Below are 17,965 nucleotides of genomic sequence, written 5' to 3'. Positions count from 1 at the left end.
GCCTTTTTACTTCCTCTGTGTTCTGACTTTTAATTGCAAACACTGTATGGATGATTCAATGTGCAATAACTAATATAAAAAGTCAAGCCACTTGTAACATACAGCTAGATAACTAACCAGACTTATATCAGATGACTTAGAAGTTTGCTAGTTAGGGGGGAAAAAGCAGTTGAAACTGACAGGAAATGTGATAACCCGTGGAATGAATGATAGAATTATCACTGAAATTTCCATCTTCCCATGTCTCACACTAGTTGTCTCCTACAGAAGCAAATAATTGTTTTGCTGAGAATGGAATGAACTGTGTTTCTCCTTAGATTCACAACAGTGCCATCCATATTTGAGCCATAGGAATAGAGATAAAATGGATAGAATCTTTTTTTTTTTTTTATTTTTTAGGTGAGGTACATCATAGAAAAAGTTTGCTGGGAAGCAACCAAAGATTACTTCGACATGGTAAGGGTAGCTTTTTCCACAAATAAGATCTTATCATTTTTCTTTGTTTTTATTTTTTATATTGATAAAAGAAATGTGTAACTGCACTCTTACAGAACAAATAGGGATGATGTTTGTATTTACATAGTTGATTTCATTTACTTTTGACAATTATTTTAATTTACAGTTATCAAAAAAACTCTAACAAACCATATTTTTACCTCTCTGCAGCACTGGGACATTATGTTGTGATATTGTTTTATTTCCCCATTCCATTACCCATATCTTTACAATACTCTACAATAGAAGTCCTTGGGTCTGTACTTGCTGTTCTGCATTTATTCCTCTTGGTGACTGGTGGGTGGGAATTTTCCGGATGGTAAATACTATCTTGGCTGCTCTTTCTAGTGTCTGGCTCCTTGGCCCTCTTGAGTTGGGAATATCAGTCTGCCAAGCCCTGTCTCTGTAATTGTAATTCCACATACACTTCACAGATCCTTTATATAAAGGCATATTCTTGTTCATTTGGACTGAAACAGAATTAGTAAATGTAGCATTACAGTTATAAATTATAAAATGTAAAGCAAGGTTTTAAATAAGTAAGTGTACAGGGCATACATTGTAATGAGGATTAAACTGAGATAGCTGATTATAAACATCTTGCTGTTTTTCTCTTTGTCCTAAATATAGGCTGTGTTAGGTAATTTTCATGCCATTAGCTTTGCCTATTCCAGTTCATTCTTTGCTGTTACTTGTTGTTCATGTGTTAAATACCACATTAACACCTCCCTGCTACTTCCACAAGAGACACCAATAACTTAGCTGGTTTTCAACCTGTTTCACCTCTTGGGACCTTCTGGGCCTCAGATTCTGTTTAGCACTATTTTGCTTCTGAATTGCCCTTTTAAGTGTCTCTGCTCAAGTGTCTCTTAAATTAGAGGCAAGTGAGATAGTACATGCCCCAGTTGTTCTTGTTTTACTAAGAGTTGCTCATTTTTGCATTCATCTAACAATCATGCCACTTTGTTTTGTGCCAACCATTGTGCTGGGTGCTCAGAATACAAAGATGAATAAAACATTATTCCCTGACCTGGAAGAACTTTTAAAGGTGGAAAGAATCATGCATGCACCTCATTATGACATGACTTAAGTGCTCTAACAGGGCTAGGAGCCCTGAATCAGCCTGGAGGAGTCAGAAAAGGCGACATGTCATTTGGGTCCTGACAGATGCATAAGAATTTAGCAGATGTGTAGGTATGAGGGGGTGGCAGCTGTAGAAATAATTTCTAGACTAAGGAAACAGCATGAACAACAGTGTGGAGGCATTGAAAAGACATGGTTGGCTTGGAGAAGAGTGAGAAGTTGGGTGTGACTACAGTGTAGAGGGTGTGTGTGTGTGTGTGTGAGAGAGAGAGAGAGAGAGAGAGAGAGTGAGATGGACTCTAGGAGATGAGCTGGGATGGGGGAAAGTTTGGAAAGAGAGATGTTGTAGGTGGGGTGTGGAATTTCTAACTTGATTTTGTAACAATGGGGGACAGAGGGAGTCTTAAATAGAGGAGTTAAGTTACATGATAGGGAGACAGTGCACACAGAGGTATAGAGGTGAGACATAGAATGGCAGAGATGGGTCAGAGGGAGACTCTAAAAAAGTCAGTTAATGCAGCAGCCATAGAATACTCAGTAATAAAATCTGGCTATGAGGCTCTTGCAGTTGGGCTGAGACTTAATCAAGTCTAGGGAAGAGCAGGGCAGAGGAGGGGCTCCAGCTGAGAAACATTTCAGAGATAGAATAGTCAAGATGTGACTGATGGGGTGAGAAAAATGAGGAAGGGATAGTGAGTGTAAAAATAATATCAAATATATATAATCAAGTAAGTGTTAATAATTAGAGAATAATTCCAGATTATAAACTTTATGAAGGCAGGATAATGCTGGTTTTGATCCTATGTTACATGGTACAGCATTTGGCAAATAGTTGATGTTCCACAAATAGTAACGTAAATATATATGAAAATGGCTAACAAGGAAAAATGCCTGCTATCCTGAAGACATGTGAAAAATGGCCTAAGCTGGTCTGGGGGACAGGGAAAGCTCTTGAGGAAATGCTCTTTCGGCTGATCTATAAAGCAGTTGTCACAGTGACTATAGGCAAAGGAACAGTATGTGAAAAGGCAAGATGGAAGCTGGCATGATTCTGCAATTGAGAGAAGTCTAACAATGGGACCAGAGTGTTATATTAGTTATCTATTGTACTACATCACAGATGACTCTAGAACTTAGTGAGCTACAACATTAGACACTTATTATCTTAGTTTCTGTGGGTCAGGTATCCAAGAGTAGCATAGATGGTGATTCTGGCTCAGGGTCCCTCTTGGGGTCATCTGGAGGGTTGACTGAGCCAGAAAGCGCTTGCCTATGGCTGTTGGTTAAAATTTTGAGTTTTTCACTGACTATAGACCAGAGACTTTGGTTCCTCACCATATGGGTCCACAGAGTTGCTCGTAACATGGCAGTTAACTTTTTCCAGGTAAGTGATTCAAAAGAGAGAGAGAAAACTAGAAGATACAATGACTTTTATGATCTAGCCTCAAAAGTGATATGTTCTCACTTCTACTGTATACTGTTGGTCACACAAACCAATACAATGTGGGTGGACTACATAAGGATGTGAATATCAGGAGGCTGGGCTTATTGGGACCATCCTGAGGCTGGCTACCACAAGTGGTAATGAAACAAAGGCTAGATGGAATAGGATTTGTAGGCCATATTATGGGTCTTAGACTTTAAGAACAATGAGACTTAGAGGGATTTCCAGCACGGTCCAGAAATAGGACTGGAGATTTAGGGGCAAGACTACTCTCCCTGAAGGGTGTAACAGAGTGGGAAGGTGGAAGCATGATCTTATGCCTAGGGCCTAGGTGTGTATTTGTTCATTCAACCAATATTTATCGTAGAGCTTGGATATGCCAGGGTGTGTATCAGATACAAGAATGCAGAGGTGAGAAGACCTACTCACACCCTGACCTCCTGGGGCTTACAGCCCAAGGGCAAATAGAGGCTAGTAAATGAGAGTTACACTCCAGCACAGTGTATTCTATAATAAAGCACAGGTTTCTATGAGAGCAGTTAGAAGGGCACGTTACTCATTTGGGAAAGGAAAGGACTCCTGGAGGAGTTACCATCTAAATAGGGACCTAAAAGATGAGTAGGCAAATGCTAATGTTTCATGCATGAACATAGACCAGGAAATGAGAAAGCAAATGGCTTGTTTGGGGAACCAAAGTAGTTCAATGTGTCTGAAGTCTTGATTGGAGGTGGATGTGGGTGGAGGGGTGAGTTGTATGAAGTCAGTGTGCTAAGGGGAGTTACATCAGGATGAGCTCTTGATTCTTGTTAAGGAGTTTGGACTTTATTTGGGGAGAAAGGGGAATTTACTAAAGGGCTTTAAGAAGAGAATGGGTACTTGAGAATGAATACTTTGGCTGCAACAGAGAATAACTTGCAAGCGTCAAATTTGGAGGCTGGGAGAGGAAACCTGGAGGTTATGATAATAATGTGCGAATTGATGATGGCCCAGGTTGGGGTGAGATTTGGACTTAAGAGATATTTAGGAGGTAAAGTTGCTGAAATATGATGCTTATTCAGTTGGAAGGTGAGGATGCCCAGGATCATGCCCAGGATCATGGCTTAACCTTCTGAATTAAGAGACCAAGACTGACACAAAAGAAGCCAAAAGGGATACAATGATCAGAAGTTTGGTACAAGTTCTGGCCTGGGTGTCTCTGATCAGTTACTGAGATTTAACTATCAGGGGAGAAGGAGATCATCAGTTAAGATTGGCTTTCTTGAAATCTTCTGAAAGTTATATCACAGACCTTGGGAAGAGTGAAGCTTACAAATATAGAGTAACTCCTTCTTACCAGGGAGTTTGGAGGGCAGGAAATAAAATAGTTCTTAAGAGTTATAAAGACTTTGTCCAACTCAAGGGCAAATGAGTAATGAACTCTTATATACCCCAGAAGATAATGGACTGAATTTTTTATATGATGGGAAAGGGAAAGTCAGTTCTTATTTGGGATATTTTACCAAAAACATTCTGTAACAGCAAATTTTCTACAATATGAAACGATGTCCTTTTTATTGGTATAAAATGCACATCATTTCCAGGCATTATGGATGCATAATCAGTTATTCAATACTTTTCTCTTCAAGCTTCTCCATTCTGAGAGAGTCGAATTAGTGTTAAAATCCATTTTACAAGACTGATTTCCCAATTAATACTTCTTGAAATAGTGAATTTTCAGTAGGAAGCCACTGTGTGTGTATTTGTGTAGATATACATAAACATAATAGCAGCTCTAATTGAGACCTAATTGACATTGAGGGTCAAGAGTTAACATGTTAAACACAGAGAGCCAAATAACTTATTTGACTCCCTCTTCTCTCCACTTTATCCTAGATCATTACTACTCCTACTACTCCTTTTATATATCCAAGCTAGTCTGATTCATCTGCTTCTCTTTCCTTCTTTCCTCCTACAGAAACTGCTAAAATTATTTTCTATTGAGTTATAACAGTATTTCTTCAGAACCCGAAGCTCCACCTTTTAATTCCATTGAGTATAGGCTCAAAGATAAACCTTCATTTTGGATGAATTTTCTGACTTTCTTGCTTTCCTATCTTGTTTGTGTCAAAGAAATTCTTTATGGTCCATTCTGTGATTTTATGAAAGAAGTTTTTGGAGTCCATTAGGATTTACTGTTTTGCACCAAGTGAGCTGAAGACTCTTTACAGGAACTAAAGGCAGTTTTCTTGAACTATTTGCTGTCCTGTTTTTTGCCTCTCACTTTCTCACACCGCTGCTCTGTGGACTCCATCTCCTACTAATTGTTAATGCTTGACTTCCTGCCCTTTTGGAGGAAGCCCTTTATGCAACCAGAATTATCTGGACAGTTTTTTTTAATTAACTCTGCAAATAGACTCTGTGCTGTACTCTCTTCCAAAATATTTGTGTTTGAGATGTTTCATAGAAAAATTAATCTGTGAGCAAAACGAGTTTGCGCAGGTAGATGCATTTGCTGATAATTGAAAGGAATGTCAACACTGGCTGAGCCAGTCACTCAAGTCAGAGGCTTGTCCCATGCAGCAGCTGCCATATAATGAGGCTCAAAACAGGATGAATTAATGTGGAGTTAGCAACTCATTTCTGAACTCTTAAGCTTACTTGCTCAGCCTGTTACTATGAAACTGGTCATTTGAGCTGTCTTTAACAAATGCACAGACAAAAACAATTCTGTTAAACGCCGCTTAATCATAATCACCACCGACCTTAAATGTCTTTTATGGTGTCTATATATGATGAGGCTTTTTCTCGTTTTACTGTTGAAGAAAGTAAAAAATAGGGGGTTAAGTGACTGGATCTAGTTACTATGTTACACTGAATAAGGAGATGAGATAGTTGGAGAAACCAGTTTGTAAAACTTGCTTAATATTGGATTCCCTAAAACATCCTAAATTAAAATTTTTCTTTTCTTTCAACAATAAATGTTTATTGAGTTCTTATTTGTGAGATATTATGTAAGATACTATACCATATGTTAAGGACAAAAGATGTAGATCCTATCTGCAGGGATCTTATAGCTGTGGAGATCCTGGGGATAATGATATACTTAGAAATAAAATAAGTCAGTATATGTTAAAGATGGTTCTAATGTACGAATACTGTGATCAAGCATATCAGGATGATTAGGAAAAGGATTCTAAAAAAGGTGGAGTGGAGATAAGACATGAGATAAAATCCTTCTATACCATCTTCACACTGGTAGATAGAAACAGATGTTGGTAGGAGGGTTCTGGAGACAAGGTGACTATTTTGGTTGAAGGAAGGATTTACATAGGTTAATTGTGGGAGCTTCTCATCTAGAGGTTAATAGGCCTGACTGCAGAGTCTTCAGTAACAAACAGTGCAAACTTTCCTGTGGAAGTTACTAACAAGCTCCTGAGGATTTTGGACAGCAAAATGATAGCTTTTCAAAATATATTTATGAAGTGACAATTATATATTAGACACTATTCTAGTATAGGGATGCAACATCAAGTAAGACAGAGTTGGCACTTTTACCAAGCTTGCAGTTTAGTGGAAACAGACAAGTAGACACGCATCTACAGAATAGCATGATAATTCTACAATGAGACAAGTATAGGTAGACCTGGGAACACTTAGAGGAAGGAACCCTAACCCAGATTAAAGGATTAGGAAAGGATTCCTGGAGGAATGTATTAACTGAACTAAGTTTTTCAAAAACACATATTTTACTTTCTCTGAAAAACTAATACACTCATGTTTTGAATATCAAACTTGTCAGGACAGCGAAGTAGTTGTATATCTGCCAGTAATGAGCTGGTGATACCTACACCTGACCTCTTCTCCTGCTGAAGTGCAGAGCCAGGTAAAATAGAGTGTTTCATTAAGATTCAGAGTCTCATAACATCATATCCTAGATACCCAAATTAAAAAAAAAAAATCACATGTCCTATCAACAGCCAGGAAAATCTACTGAATGAGAAAAGACAATCGATACCAAAACTGAGATGAAATATTAGAATCATCTGCCAAAGATTTTAAGGCTGTTGTCATAAAAATCCTTCAGAATAATTATGAACATGCATGAAATAAATGAAAAAAAAACCCTCTCAACAAAGAAATGGAAGATATAAAGAACTAAATAGAAGATATAAAGAAGAACTAAATGGAAGATATAAAGAAGAACTACTGAAAAATACAGTAACTGAAATGAAAAGCTCAATTGATGGTATTAACAGAAGAATGTGGAGGTCAGAGGAAAGAACCAGTGAGCTGGAAAGTAGATCAATAGAAATTGCCTAATCTAAACAACAGAGCACATTGAACAGCATAAATGGAGTATCAGAGACCTGTGGGACTATAACAAAAAATCTAACATTGTATCATTAGTGTCCTGGAAGAAAAGGAGAAAAATGGCAAGGTTTTAAAAGTACTTGAAGAGATAATGGCTGAAAGCTTTCTAAATATAGGGGGAAAAATAAGCTTACAGATTCAAGAAGTTGAACTAACCTTAAACAGGATACACCAGAAGACATACTAACATATGTCATAGTTGTACTTGTGAAGGGCTAAGAGCAAAGAAAATACTGGAAAGCAGTGAGAGGGAAATGATGCCTGACCTGTGAGGGAAGAGCAATTTGAACGATGGAGGTTATTCATCAGAAACTGTGGAGACAAAAGAAATGAATACATTATCTGTCTTAAGTGCTGAAAGAAAAGAACTGTCAGCCCAGAATCCTATATCCAACAAAAATAAAAATACCCTTTAGGAATGAAGTGGAAATTAAAACATTTTTTTTGTATATTTTTAATTGAGTTTTATTTGCCAACATATAGTATAACACCCAGTGCTCATCCCGTCAAGTGCCCCCCTCAGTGCCCATCACCTAGTCACACACACCCCCCACCTCCCCTTCCACTACCCCTTGTTCGTTTCCTAGAGTTAGGAGTCTATCTTCTGTCACCCTCTCTGATATTTCCCACTCATTTTCTTTCCTTTCCCCTATAATCCCTTTCACTATTTTTTATATTCCCCGAATGAATGACATCTAAGAGAACTTATTGTCAGTCAACCTAATGCAAAAGAATAGCTTAGTTTTAGTCATCCTTTCTTTTTCCTTTGTTTCTGCCAGAGAAGTGATTAAAAAAAATCTTAGAACATCAGGAAGGAAGAAAGAATATGTGGTAAGCAAAAATATAGGTAAATACAATAGACTTTCTTCCTTTTCTAGAGTTTTCTAATATATTTGATGGTTGAAAGAAAAATTCTGATAAGATTCTCAATGTCCAGAGAAGAGTTATGATAATTAAGGTAAGAAGAGAATAAAAGGATAAAATAGTGGTAAGGTTTCTATACCTTACTCAAACTGGTAAAAGGACTAGTAGACTATGTTGTGTATATATCATGTAATATATGTTGTGTATATAACATGCAACCACTAAAAAGGTCTACACAAAGAAATATACTAAAAAATACTATAGATCAGAATGGAATTGTAAAAATTGTTCAATTCGCAGGAAGGCAGGAAAAATAAAATACATGAAAAATAAAGCAGAAAACAAAAAATGATATGGTAGATATAAGCCCTAATATATCGATAATTACATTAAAATAAGCTGTCCAAATGTATCAGTTAAATAATAGATATTGATAGAATGAATTGGAAAACATGACCCAACTACATGTTGCCTATAGGAGATTCACCTGAAATATGACAGTATAGCTTTATTGAAAATAAAAGGATGGAACAAGAGATCTTATGTAAACATTAATTGTAAGAAAGCAGGAGCAGCTATATTAATATCAGATAAAGAGGATTTCCAGCAAAGAAATTTACTAGAGAAAGAAAGGGCCAAACACCAAAAAATCTTTGGCAACCCTAAATATGTATGCAACCCTAAATATGTATGCACCAAACAAAAGAACTACAAAATGTGTGAAACAAAACCTGATAGAACTAGAAGAAGAAATTAATAAATCTATAATTATAGTTGGGGACTTTAACATCTCTCCTTATGATTGATAGAAAAACTAGACAGAAAATCAGCCAAGATATAGAAGAACTCATGAGTACCATCAATCAATTGGATTCAATTGATATTTATAGAACACTTCTCCCAACAACAGCAAAATGCATATTCTTTTCAAGTGCCCATGGAACATATGCTAAGATGGATCATATCCATGGCCATAAAGAAACCTCAACAAATTTAGGAGACTGGAGATCATACAGAATGTGTCCTCTAGCCACAAAGTAGACATCAATAACAGAAAAATAAGCATGGAAAATAGGCAACATACCTCTGAATAATCTGTAGGTCAAAGAGGAAGTCTCAAGGGAAAAAATACTTAAGAAGTAAACTGAATAAAATGAACGGAATAAAAATATTTAACTGAATAAAAATGGAAACGAAACATTGAAATTTCTGAAAGATAGCTAAAGCAGTAAAAGGGGAATTTATATCATTAAATGCCTACATTAGAAAAGTAGGATAGGTTCAGGGGTGTCTGGCTGGTTCAGTCGGAGGAGCATGCCACTCTTGATCTTGGGATCATGAATTTGAGCCCCATGTGAGAAGTAGAGATTATTTAAATGAATAAAACTTTAAAAAGAAAAAAAAAAGGAAAATAGGATAGGTTCAAATCAGTTATCCAGGCTTTCACCTCAAGAACTCTCATGCCTCCCCACCTCCTGCCAAGAAGAGCAAAATAAACCCAAAGTAAGCAAAAGGAAGAAAAAACAAAATAAGAGCAGAAATAAATGAAATTGAAAACAGAAAAAGAAAGGGGAAAACCAATTCAATAAAAAGTTTAGTTTTTTGAAAAGATGCATAAATTTGATAAACCTCTAGCAAAACTGATTAAGATATAGAAGAAACAAATTAGCAGTAACAAGGATGAAACAGGGGACATCCCTGCACATATTGAAAGTATAATAAAGGAAAACTATGAACAACTGTACAGATAGATTTGACAAGTTATATGAGATGAACAAATTCTTTAAACACAAACTGCCATCCAATATTAAATAGTTATAAACATGGCCTATAACTAATAAAGAAATGGAATTTTTAATGGAAAATTAAAACTAAAACCAACACTCTTCAAACAGAAAATTTCAGGTCCAGATGGTTTTAATGGAGAATTCTACCAAACATTTAAGATTTTTAAATAATTTATTTGTTCATGAGAGACACAGAGAGGCAGAGACATAGGCAGAGGGAGAAGTAGGGTGGGACTCGATCCCAGGCCCTGGGGATCAGGCCAAAGGCAGACAGTGGCTCAACCATTGAGCCACCCAGGCACCTCCCCCACTTTGATTATTTATTCATGAGAATTTACCAAACGTTTAAGTATGAAATAACATTATTTCGATATCATCTTTTCCAGAAAATAGGAGAGGAGGAAGTATTTCCTAATTCATTTTATGAAGCTAGAATTACCCCGATTACAAAACTGGACAAAGATAGTACCAAAGAAGAAAACTATGGACAAGTGTCCCTTATAAATATTGATGTAAAAATCCTCAACAATATATTGGCAAATAGAATTCAGCAATATATAAAAATTATACACCATTTCCAAGTAGAGTCTATTTCAGGGATGCAAACAAATCTGGTTCAATATTAAAAATTCAATCAATGTAATCTGCCTTATTAGCAAGATAAAGAAGAAAAATCCTATCAATTGATGTAGAAGAAACATCTGACAAAATTCAACATTTATTCAAGATAAAAGTTCTCATAAAAGTAGTAGATGTTAAAGAACATTTATAAAAAACCTATAGCTATCATTATACTTAATGGTGAAAGACTGAATATTTTCTGGCAAAGATTAGAAACAAGACTAAGATATCTGCTCTCACCACTCTTACTCAACATAGTGATTAAAGTTCTAACCAGTGCGATAAGGCAAGAAAAAAAGGCATGGAGATCAGAAAAGAAGAAATAAAACTGTCCTTATTTGCAGGTGACATGATTTTCTATGAAGAAAATTTCAAAGAAATTTTCCCTAAAGTTCCCCGGAACTAATAAAGGAGTTCAGCAGGGCAGCAGGTACAAGATCAATATACAAAAATCAATTATATTTCCATATACTAGCAATGAACATATCAAGACTAAAACAAAACATTATAATATTTTAAATCATCTAAAAAAAACACTGAAGGTGCAAATGTAACAAACACATACGAGACTTGTATACTAAATAAAACTACAAAATGCTAATGAGTCAAATCAAAGATTAACTGCATGGAGCAGCATACTCTTTTTATGGATTAGAAGATTCAACAAAGTAAAGATGTCAATTCTTCCTAAATCAATATGCAGATTTAATGTACTCCCTGTTAAAATCCTACTAAGATGTTCTTGTAGAAATAGACAAGATTATTCTAAAATTTATATAGAAAGACAAAAGAACTGGGTAGATAAGACAATTTTGACAATGACAAAAAAGCTGGAGGATTCAGTCTATGTGATTTCAAGACTTATTATTTAATAATAGTAATCAATATGTATGGTATTGGTGGAGGAATAGATATATAAGTCAATGGAATAGAATAGACAGAAAAAATACACATAAATATGTTGAACTACTTTTGACAAAGTGGAAAATGAATTCAGTGTAGGAAAAATAGCCTTTTCAACAAATAGTGCTAGAGTGATTGGTTATTTTTAGGCAAAAAATAAACCTTGAACTAAGTCTCACACCATATACAAAAATGAACTCAAAATGGATCATGGAGTTAAATATAAAATATAAAAACATAAAGCTTTAAAGAAAAAAAAGAAAATCTTTGGGATTTAGTTCTAGGTAAATAGTCCTTAGACTTGGCACTAAAAGCATGATCTATAAAAGGAAATTTTGATAAATTAGGATTAATCAACATTAAAATTTTTCTCCATGGAAGAGCCAATTGGTAGAATGAATAGGTAAGCTACAGAATGAGACAAAATACTTAGAAACCACGTATCTGACAAAAAAACTAGTATCTGGAATATATAAGGAACTCTGAAAACTCAATGGTTTAAAAAAATCCAGTGAGAAAAAAGCCCATGAAGAGACATTTCACTAATCAAAAAGATATACAGATGAAAATAAACTCATGGAAAGATGTTTAACATTATTAGCCATTAGGGAAATGCAAATTATAACCACAATGAGGTATCACTTATACCTATCAGAGTGGTTAAAATAAAATGACATCACCAAATGCTGGTGAGGATGTGGAGAAACTGGATCACTCATTTACCACTAGAGGAAATGTGAAATGTCACGTTCACCCTGGAAAATATTTAGACAATTTCTTAAAAAAGTTAAAGCAAAAACTAAACATGCAACAACCATATGATCCGGCAATTATACTCTTCAAAATTTATCTCAAAGAAATGAAAACTTGAGTTCACATAAAAAGCTTACATGAATATTTGTAGCAGCCATATTCATAATAGAAGAAAAAACTTTAAATAACTCATATAATGTTAATGGGCTAATTGACTGAAAAATCAGTCAATGGATAAACAGACACATCCACTCCATGTAATGCTATTCATCAGTCAAGGAATGAGCTTTTGATACCTGCAACAACATGGATGATTCTCCAGAGAATTATGTTGTGTGAAAGAAGCGAAGTTTTCAAAAGGTTGCAAACTATATAATATCTTTTAAAAAAAGATTTCATTTATTTATTTGAGAGAGAGTGAGCGAGAGAGAGACAATGAGCATACCTAGATAATATCCTTTATATAGCATTCTTAAAATGACAAAATTATAAAAAAGAATAGGTTAGTGGTTGCCAGGGATTTAGAAGGGGCCAGGGGTAGGAAAGAAGTGAACATGACTATCATGGAACAATATGAGGAGGAATCTTTGTGGTGATTGAACTCTTCTGTACCTTGATGGTATCAGTATCAGTATCTTGGTTCTGATACTATACTATCCTTTTGCATGATGTTACCATTGGGTAACACTGGGTAAAGGGGTTATCTTTACTTGGTTATCTCTGCATTGGGTTATCTTGAGTTATTTCTGTATTATGCCTGAAACTGTATGTGAATATACAACTAGTTTAAAAAGTTTAATTTAAAAAATTAAGCTGTTTTGAGATGGCCAAGAGGAGACAGTAGAGAAAGACTTTCTAGAGGCTGAATAAATGGAACTTCAACTAGGTCAGCAAAACTGGATGGAGTGCAGGACATAGGTTGAGGTAGGGGGTGAAATAGGGCTGGAGTGGTCAGGCCAGGCCAAGTTATAAAATTATAAAGAATTCTTTGTCTAAGGAATTTTGAAATTTTCATATTTATTTATTTATTTTAAGATTTTATTTATTTATTCATGAGAGACAGAGACAGATTGAGAGAGAGAGAGAGAGAGAGGCAGAGGGAGAAGCAGGCTCTATGCAGGGAGCCTGACATGGGACTCAGTTCTAGGTCTCCAGGATCAGGCCCTGGGCTGAAGGCGGTGCTAAACTGCTGAGCCACCCAGGCTGCCTGGAATTTGAAATTTTTAAAACATATGAAGAGCCTTTGAAGAATTTTAAGTAGGAGAGTGACACAATCACATTTTTGTTTTCAGTGATAATTGGAGGATGACAGGAAATCCAATTAATAGAAGCAGACAGACTAGGGGAGATGAGAGATTAAAGGCTTGGAGATATTGATGAGGTATAAGAATAGAGGTTGAGAATAAAGAGTAAGAAAAGGTGGGAAGGTGCAATTTGGAAATGGATATGAGGGTTTTGGTTTAAAAGGTGGAATAGTTTTAGAAATAGCAAAGAACTGGATTTGGAATAGCAGATTGCTGAAATAGAGCAGAGAGTAAGGAACTATGACGCCAGATAGGTTGTGCATGTGGACATCAGATTCACCTAGAACCTCAATGATGACAGCACTAGAGAAGAAAGAAAGGAAATAAGATGATCCAGATGCTCAAATCCATAAGAAATATAAATAGTAACTAGAAAGTCAATGGGAACAATGGCAAGGGAAAGAGTGGGAGCTACAGACAGATGATGTAATCCTCAGTGGAGGTGTGTTTATAAAGGTGGAGGGGTAGTAGTATAAAGGCAGCAGTGTAGAACAAGAAAAACATGATGGATCTCCCCTTCCCACACCTGTCCCCCATCATAGGGGCAGTGGGACGATGAACAACCCAGGATCAGTAAGTGGAAGCACACAGGTAGAGGGAGTATTTGAGGGAAAGGTAGAAACTCAGGGATGGTTGGCAAAGAATAAGGATCCTAGAGAGTAACATGAGAAGGGCTGATGGATTTGTCAATAATGGAGGATGAAAGATGGGTCTGGGGTGAAGAAAGAACTGAACTGGGAGGAGAATAGAAGAAAGAACAAATGACCAGAAGAGTTTGCACTTTGGGGCCTGGCAAAGGATGATGATTAGTGACAGGCACAGCTGAACTAACCAGCTTCAAGATGCTCCCTGGATTTCTGCCATGAAATGGTTTTTTAGATTGGCAGAGGCATTAGGCCCTGGTGATGTCTGAGACAGGATGACATTTTTTGTTGGTGTCTTGATCAGTGGTCTGTAGCCTTCAGAAGGCAGTTGGTTTCTGCTGCAGTAAAGCCCAATTCAATGGATGAGAAGTGCAGTTAGGCCAACATGAGATTGAAAAGAATTACCAGCATTGGCAGAACTCTGACTTTGGTAGAGAAGGTAGCTGTGGTCAAGTTCAGGCAGGCTTACCCCTGACATTTGAGGGACCTGGACCAAAAGGACAAATGGAGGTCTCTGGCCTGTGGTTTACCCTGTTGTCTTCTCAGCCCTGGCTTTGCTCTGTACCAGGAGGAATCCTGGGGAATCCCCAGCCCACACATCCAAGTTTTGTCCACTAAATCCTGACAGCTGTCTTGTGGCTGCCATTTAGGTCCAGAGGGAAGGACTCTGTTGGCCCCTGTCTTTGCTCGGAAGGTTCTTCCTGGGAAATCATCCAGACAGTCTGAGTACCCAGAACCTCAGAATTCCATAGTTAGTGGATCGTATATTCTTCCAAATATTTGCATATATTGCACAATAATTGCCTTTTTTTTAGCATAAACATATCTTGGCATGTTTATCAGTTGGTATGCATAGACATAATTTGTAAATTATGCTAAATTGTAGCATAATTTTTGCTGACCGATGGGGTTGCCATTATTTATTTAACTAGCGTTAAGATTACTTCTATTTTTTTCCACTATTACAGTGTTGGAATTTGTTTTTTTTTTTTTTAATTTTTTTTTTTTTATTTATTTATGATAGTCACAGAGAGAGAGAGGCAGAGACACAGGCAGAGGGAGAAGCAGGCTCCATGCACCGGGAGCCCGACGTGGGATTCGATCCCGGGTCTCCAGGATCGCGCCCTGGGCCAAAGGCAGGCGCCAAACCGCTGCGCCACCCAGGGATCCCCAGTGTTGGAATTTGACCATTCATTTCACATATACTTATTGAACAACTACTGCTTTAAAACTATAATAAATTTTGTGTCCTTTAAGCAAACTGAAATTTTGACATTTATCTGTTACAGCAGCTTAACCTTCTCTAATTAATGCTTTTGGTTTTCTAGGCAGATAATCATGTCATCTGGTAACAGTATTTTAGTTTTATAAGAATAATCATGTCATCTGGTAACAGTATTTTAGTTTTATAAGAAACTGTCAGACTGTCTTCTAAAGTGGCTGTACCATTTTACCTTTCCACTGACAACAAATGAGGGTACCTGTTGCTTCATACCTTTACCAGCAATCGGATTTGTCAATGTTTTGGAGTTTGACCATTCTAATAGATGTGTGGTGGTATCTCATTGTTTCCTGGTCCCATTTTGATACTCTCTGTTCTAATTGAAAACTATCTTTGTCTTGAGAATCTTTAAATACTAGAATTATGTATTACACTTTCCCTCCTGCCATATACTGAGAAGCAGAATGAGAATAAGGAGAACTTGGACCAGGGGGAAATGCAATACGTAAGTTTAGGCTTGTGGGGCAGGACTCTGTGTGTGTGTGTGTGTGTGTGTGTCTGTATGTGTATGCTGAATGGCCATTGCACCTCTGTTTGCACCTCTGTTTATTAATTCAGAAATCCCTCTAACTCTTGGAAGACAATTCAAATAAATATAGGGAGGTTGGTAGAGTAATTGACAGTCTGAAAGAAAGCTTGTGTCTAGTGAATTCATAAACTAATGTATCATCTCCTTTATTATTTAATGAATAGGAATTACAAGGAGGATGAAAGTTAATTAAATAAGTTTCTTAGGAAGAGTAAGAATAGGGGGGCTGAAGAAAAACCAAGGGTATCTTGTAACTTATTTCAGCATCTTAAAAACTGGGTACGTTTTGAGACCCTTTTGTATGAGAAAACATTAATCAAAAATTAGGTAATATTCAAGAGACTTTAATTTTAGGAAGGATTGTATGATGGAATAATAGCCTCCCAAAGACATCCATGCCTTAATCTCTAGAACCTATGAATATGATACCTTCCATGGCAGTAGATTTTGCAGATGTGATTAAGGTCTTCAGGTGGGGAGGTTATTTTGGATTATTTTGTGGGTCCACTGTAATCACAAGGGTCCCTGTAAAAGGGAGGTAAGTGGGATGAATCAGACAGTAAACGTGAGGACAGGAGCAGAGGTCAGAGGGAGAGATGATACACTGCTGGCTTTGAACATAGAAGAAATCGCCATGAGCCAAGGAATGCAGCTCACCTCCACAAGGTGAAAAAGAAAATGGATTCTCCTAGAGCCTCCAGAAGGAACACAGCCAGGAAAAACCCATTTTAGACTTCTGACCTCCAGAGCTATAAGTGAATAAATTTGTGTTATTTTAAATCACTAAGTCTGTGGTAATTTGTTACAGCAATAATAGGCTGTTTTACCCACAACACTTCTATCACCAAATGTGTGGGTTTTCCACACCAAGCAATTCTCCAATTCTCTGTGGACACCAGTTGAGTGTCCTACAATTTAGTTCATTTCTGACACTAACTACTCAGAGTTACTACAGACTCCACAAGTTCAGGGCTCAGACTCAAAGACTGCTGCCGCTTTGGATGCCACTCTCAAGTCCCAGCTACATGTGCTACAGACCAACTAGCTATAAATTGGGGGTTTCCATGACCCTCTCCCCAGATTCCGTAATTTGATAGAATGGCTCACAGAACTCAGGAAAGTACTTTACTTAATAGTACCAGTATATTTTATAGAACGTATTATAAGGCAGGTGAACAGCCAGGTGAAGAGGTGCATTGGGCAAAGTCTAGAAGGGTCCCCAGCACAGGAGCTTCTGTCCCTGTGGAATAGGGGTGCACCACCCTTCCTATGTGTGTTCACCAAATCAGAAACTCTCTGAACTCTGTTGTTTAGAGTTTTAAAGGAGGTTCCATTACACAGGCATGGTTGCTTAAATCAGTGCTCATTGGTGATTAACTCAATGTCTAACTGCTCGCCCCTCCCTTGAGATGGGGGAATGGTGCTAAAAGTTCCAACCCTCTAATCACTTGATTGGTTTCTCTAGTAAAACCAGCCTTCATCCTGAAGCTATCTAGTAGCCCACCAAGAGTCACCTCATTAGCATTAATTCAGGTATGGTTGCTGAAGAGTTTATTATGAATAACCAAAGATATCCCTTTTACCTCTATCACTCAGGAAATTCTAAGAGTTTTAGAAACTCTTATGGCAGGAGGGGGGATGCATATATGTATTTCTTATTATAATCACAATATCATAAACCACATTAGGACTCAAATAAAAGTTGTCTTAAAGATTGGTATCTGGCAAAATAAAATAGAAAAATCTATTAGTGTGAGCTCTTGGAATCTTGATAAATATGTTTTGTTTAATTGCTATTTTCAGGTATTATGTGTTGAAGTAATAGAATGGCACATTGTAACTATCAAACTCAAAATGTTTCATAGATTGAATTAATCAAAGTAGAGAGATACCAAGGCATCATGAA

General features: G+C 36.8%; 1 protein-coding gene across 1 annotated transcript in view; it reads right to left on the bottom strand.

Annotated features, from left to right (window-relative positions):
• Positions 1 to 919: 919 nt before the first annotated feature.
• Positions 920 to 17,965, bottom strand: part of TMCO5A (transmembrane and coiled-coil domains 5A) — a 59,616-nt gene continuing 42,570 nt past the window's right edge. Inside the window, exon 12 of the mRNA XM_072808364.1 lies at positions 920 to 965. Within this exon, the coding sequence (XP_072664465.1) occupies positions 935 to 965 (31 nt within the window). The 3' untranslated portion in view covers positions 920 to 934. The remainder of the gene's footprint in view (positions 966 to 17,965) is intronic.

Source organism: Canis lupus, chromosome 32, assembly GCF_048164855.1.
Source record: "Canis lupus baileyi chromosome 32, mCanLup2.hap1, whole genome shotgun sequence".
NCBI lineage: Eukaryota > Metazoa > Chordata > Mammalia > Carnivora > Canidae > Canis > Canis lupus.
Note: the sequence above shows the minus strand (reverse complement) of the source record. Positions and strands in the feature narration are given on the sequence as shown.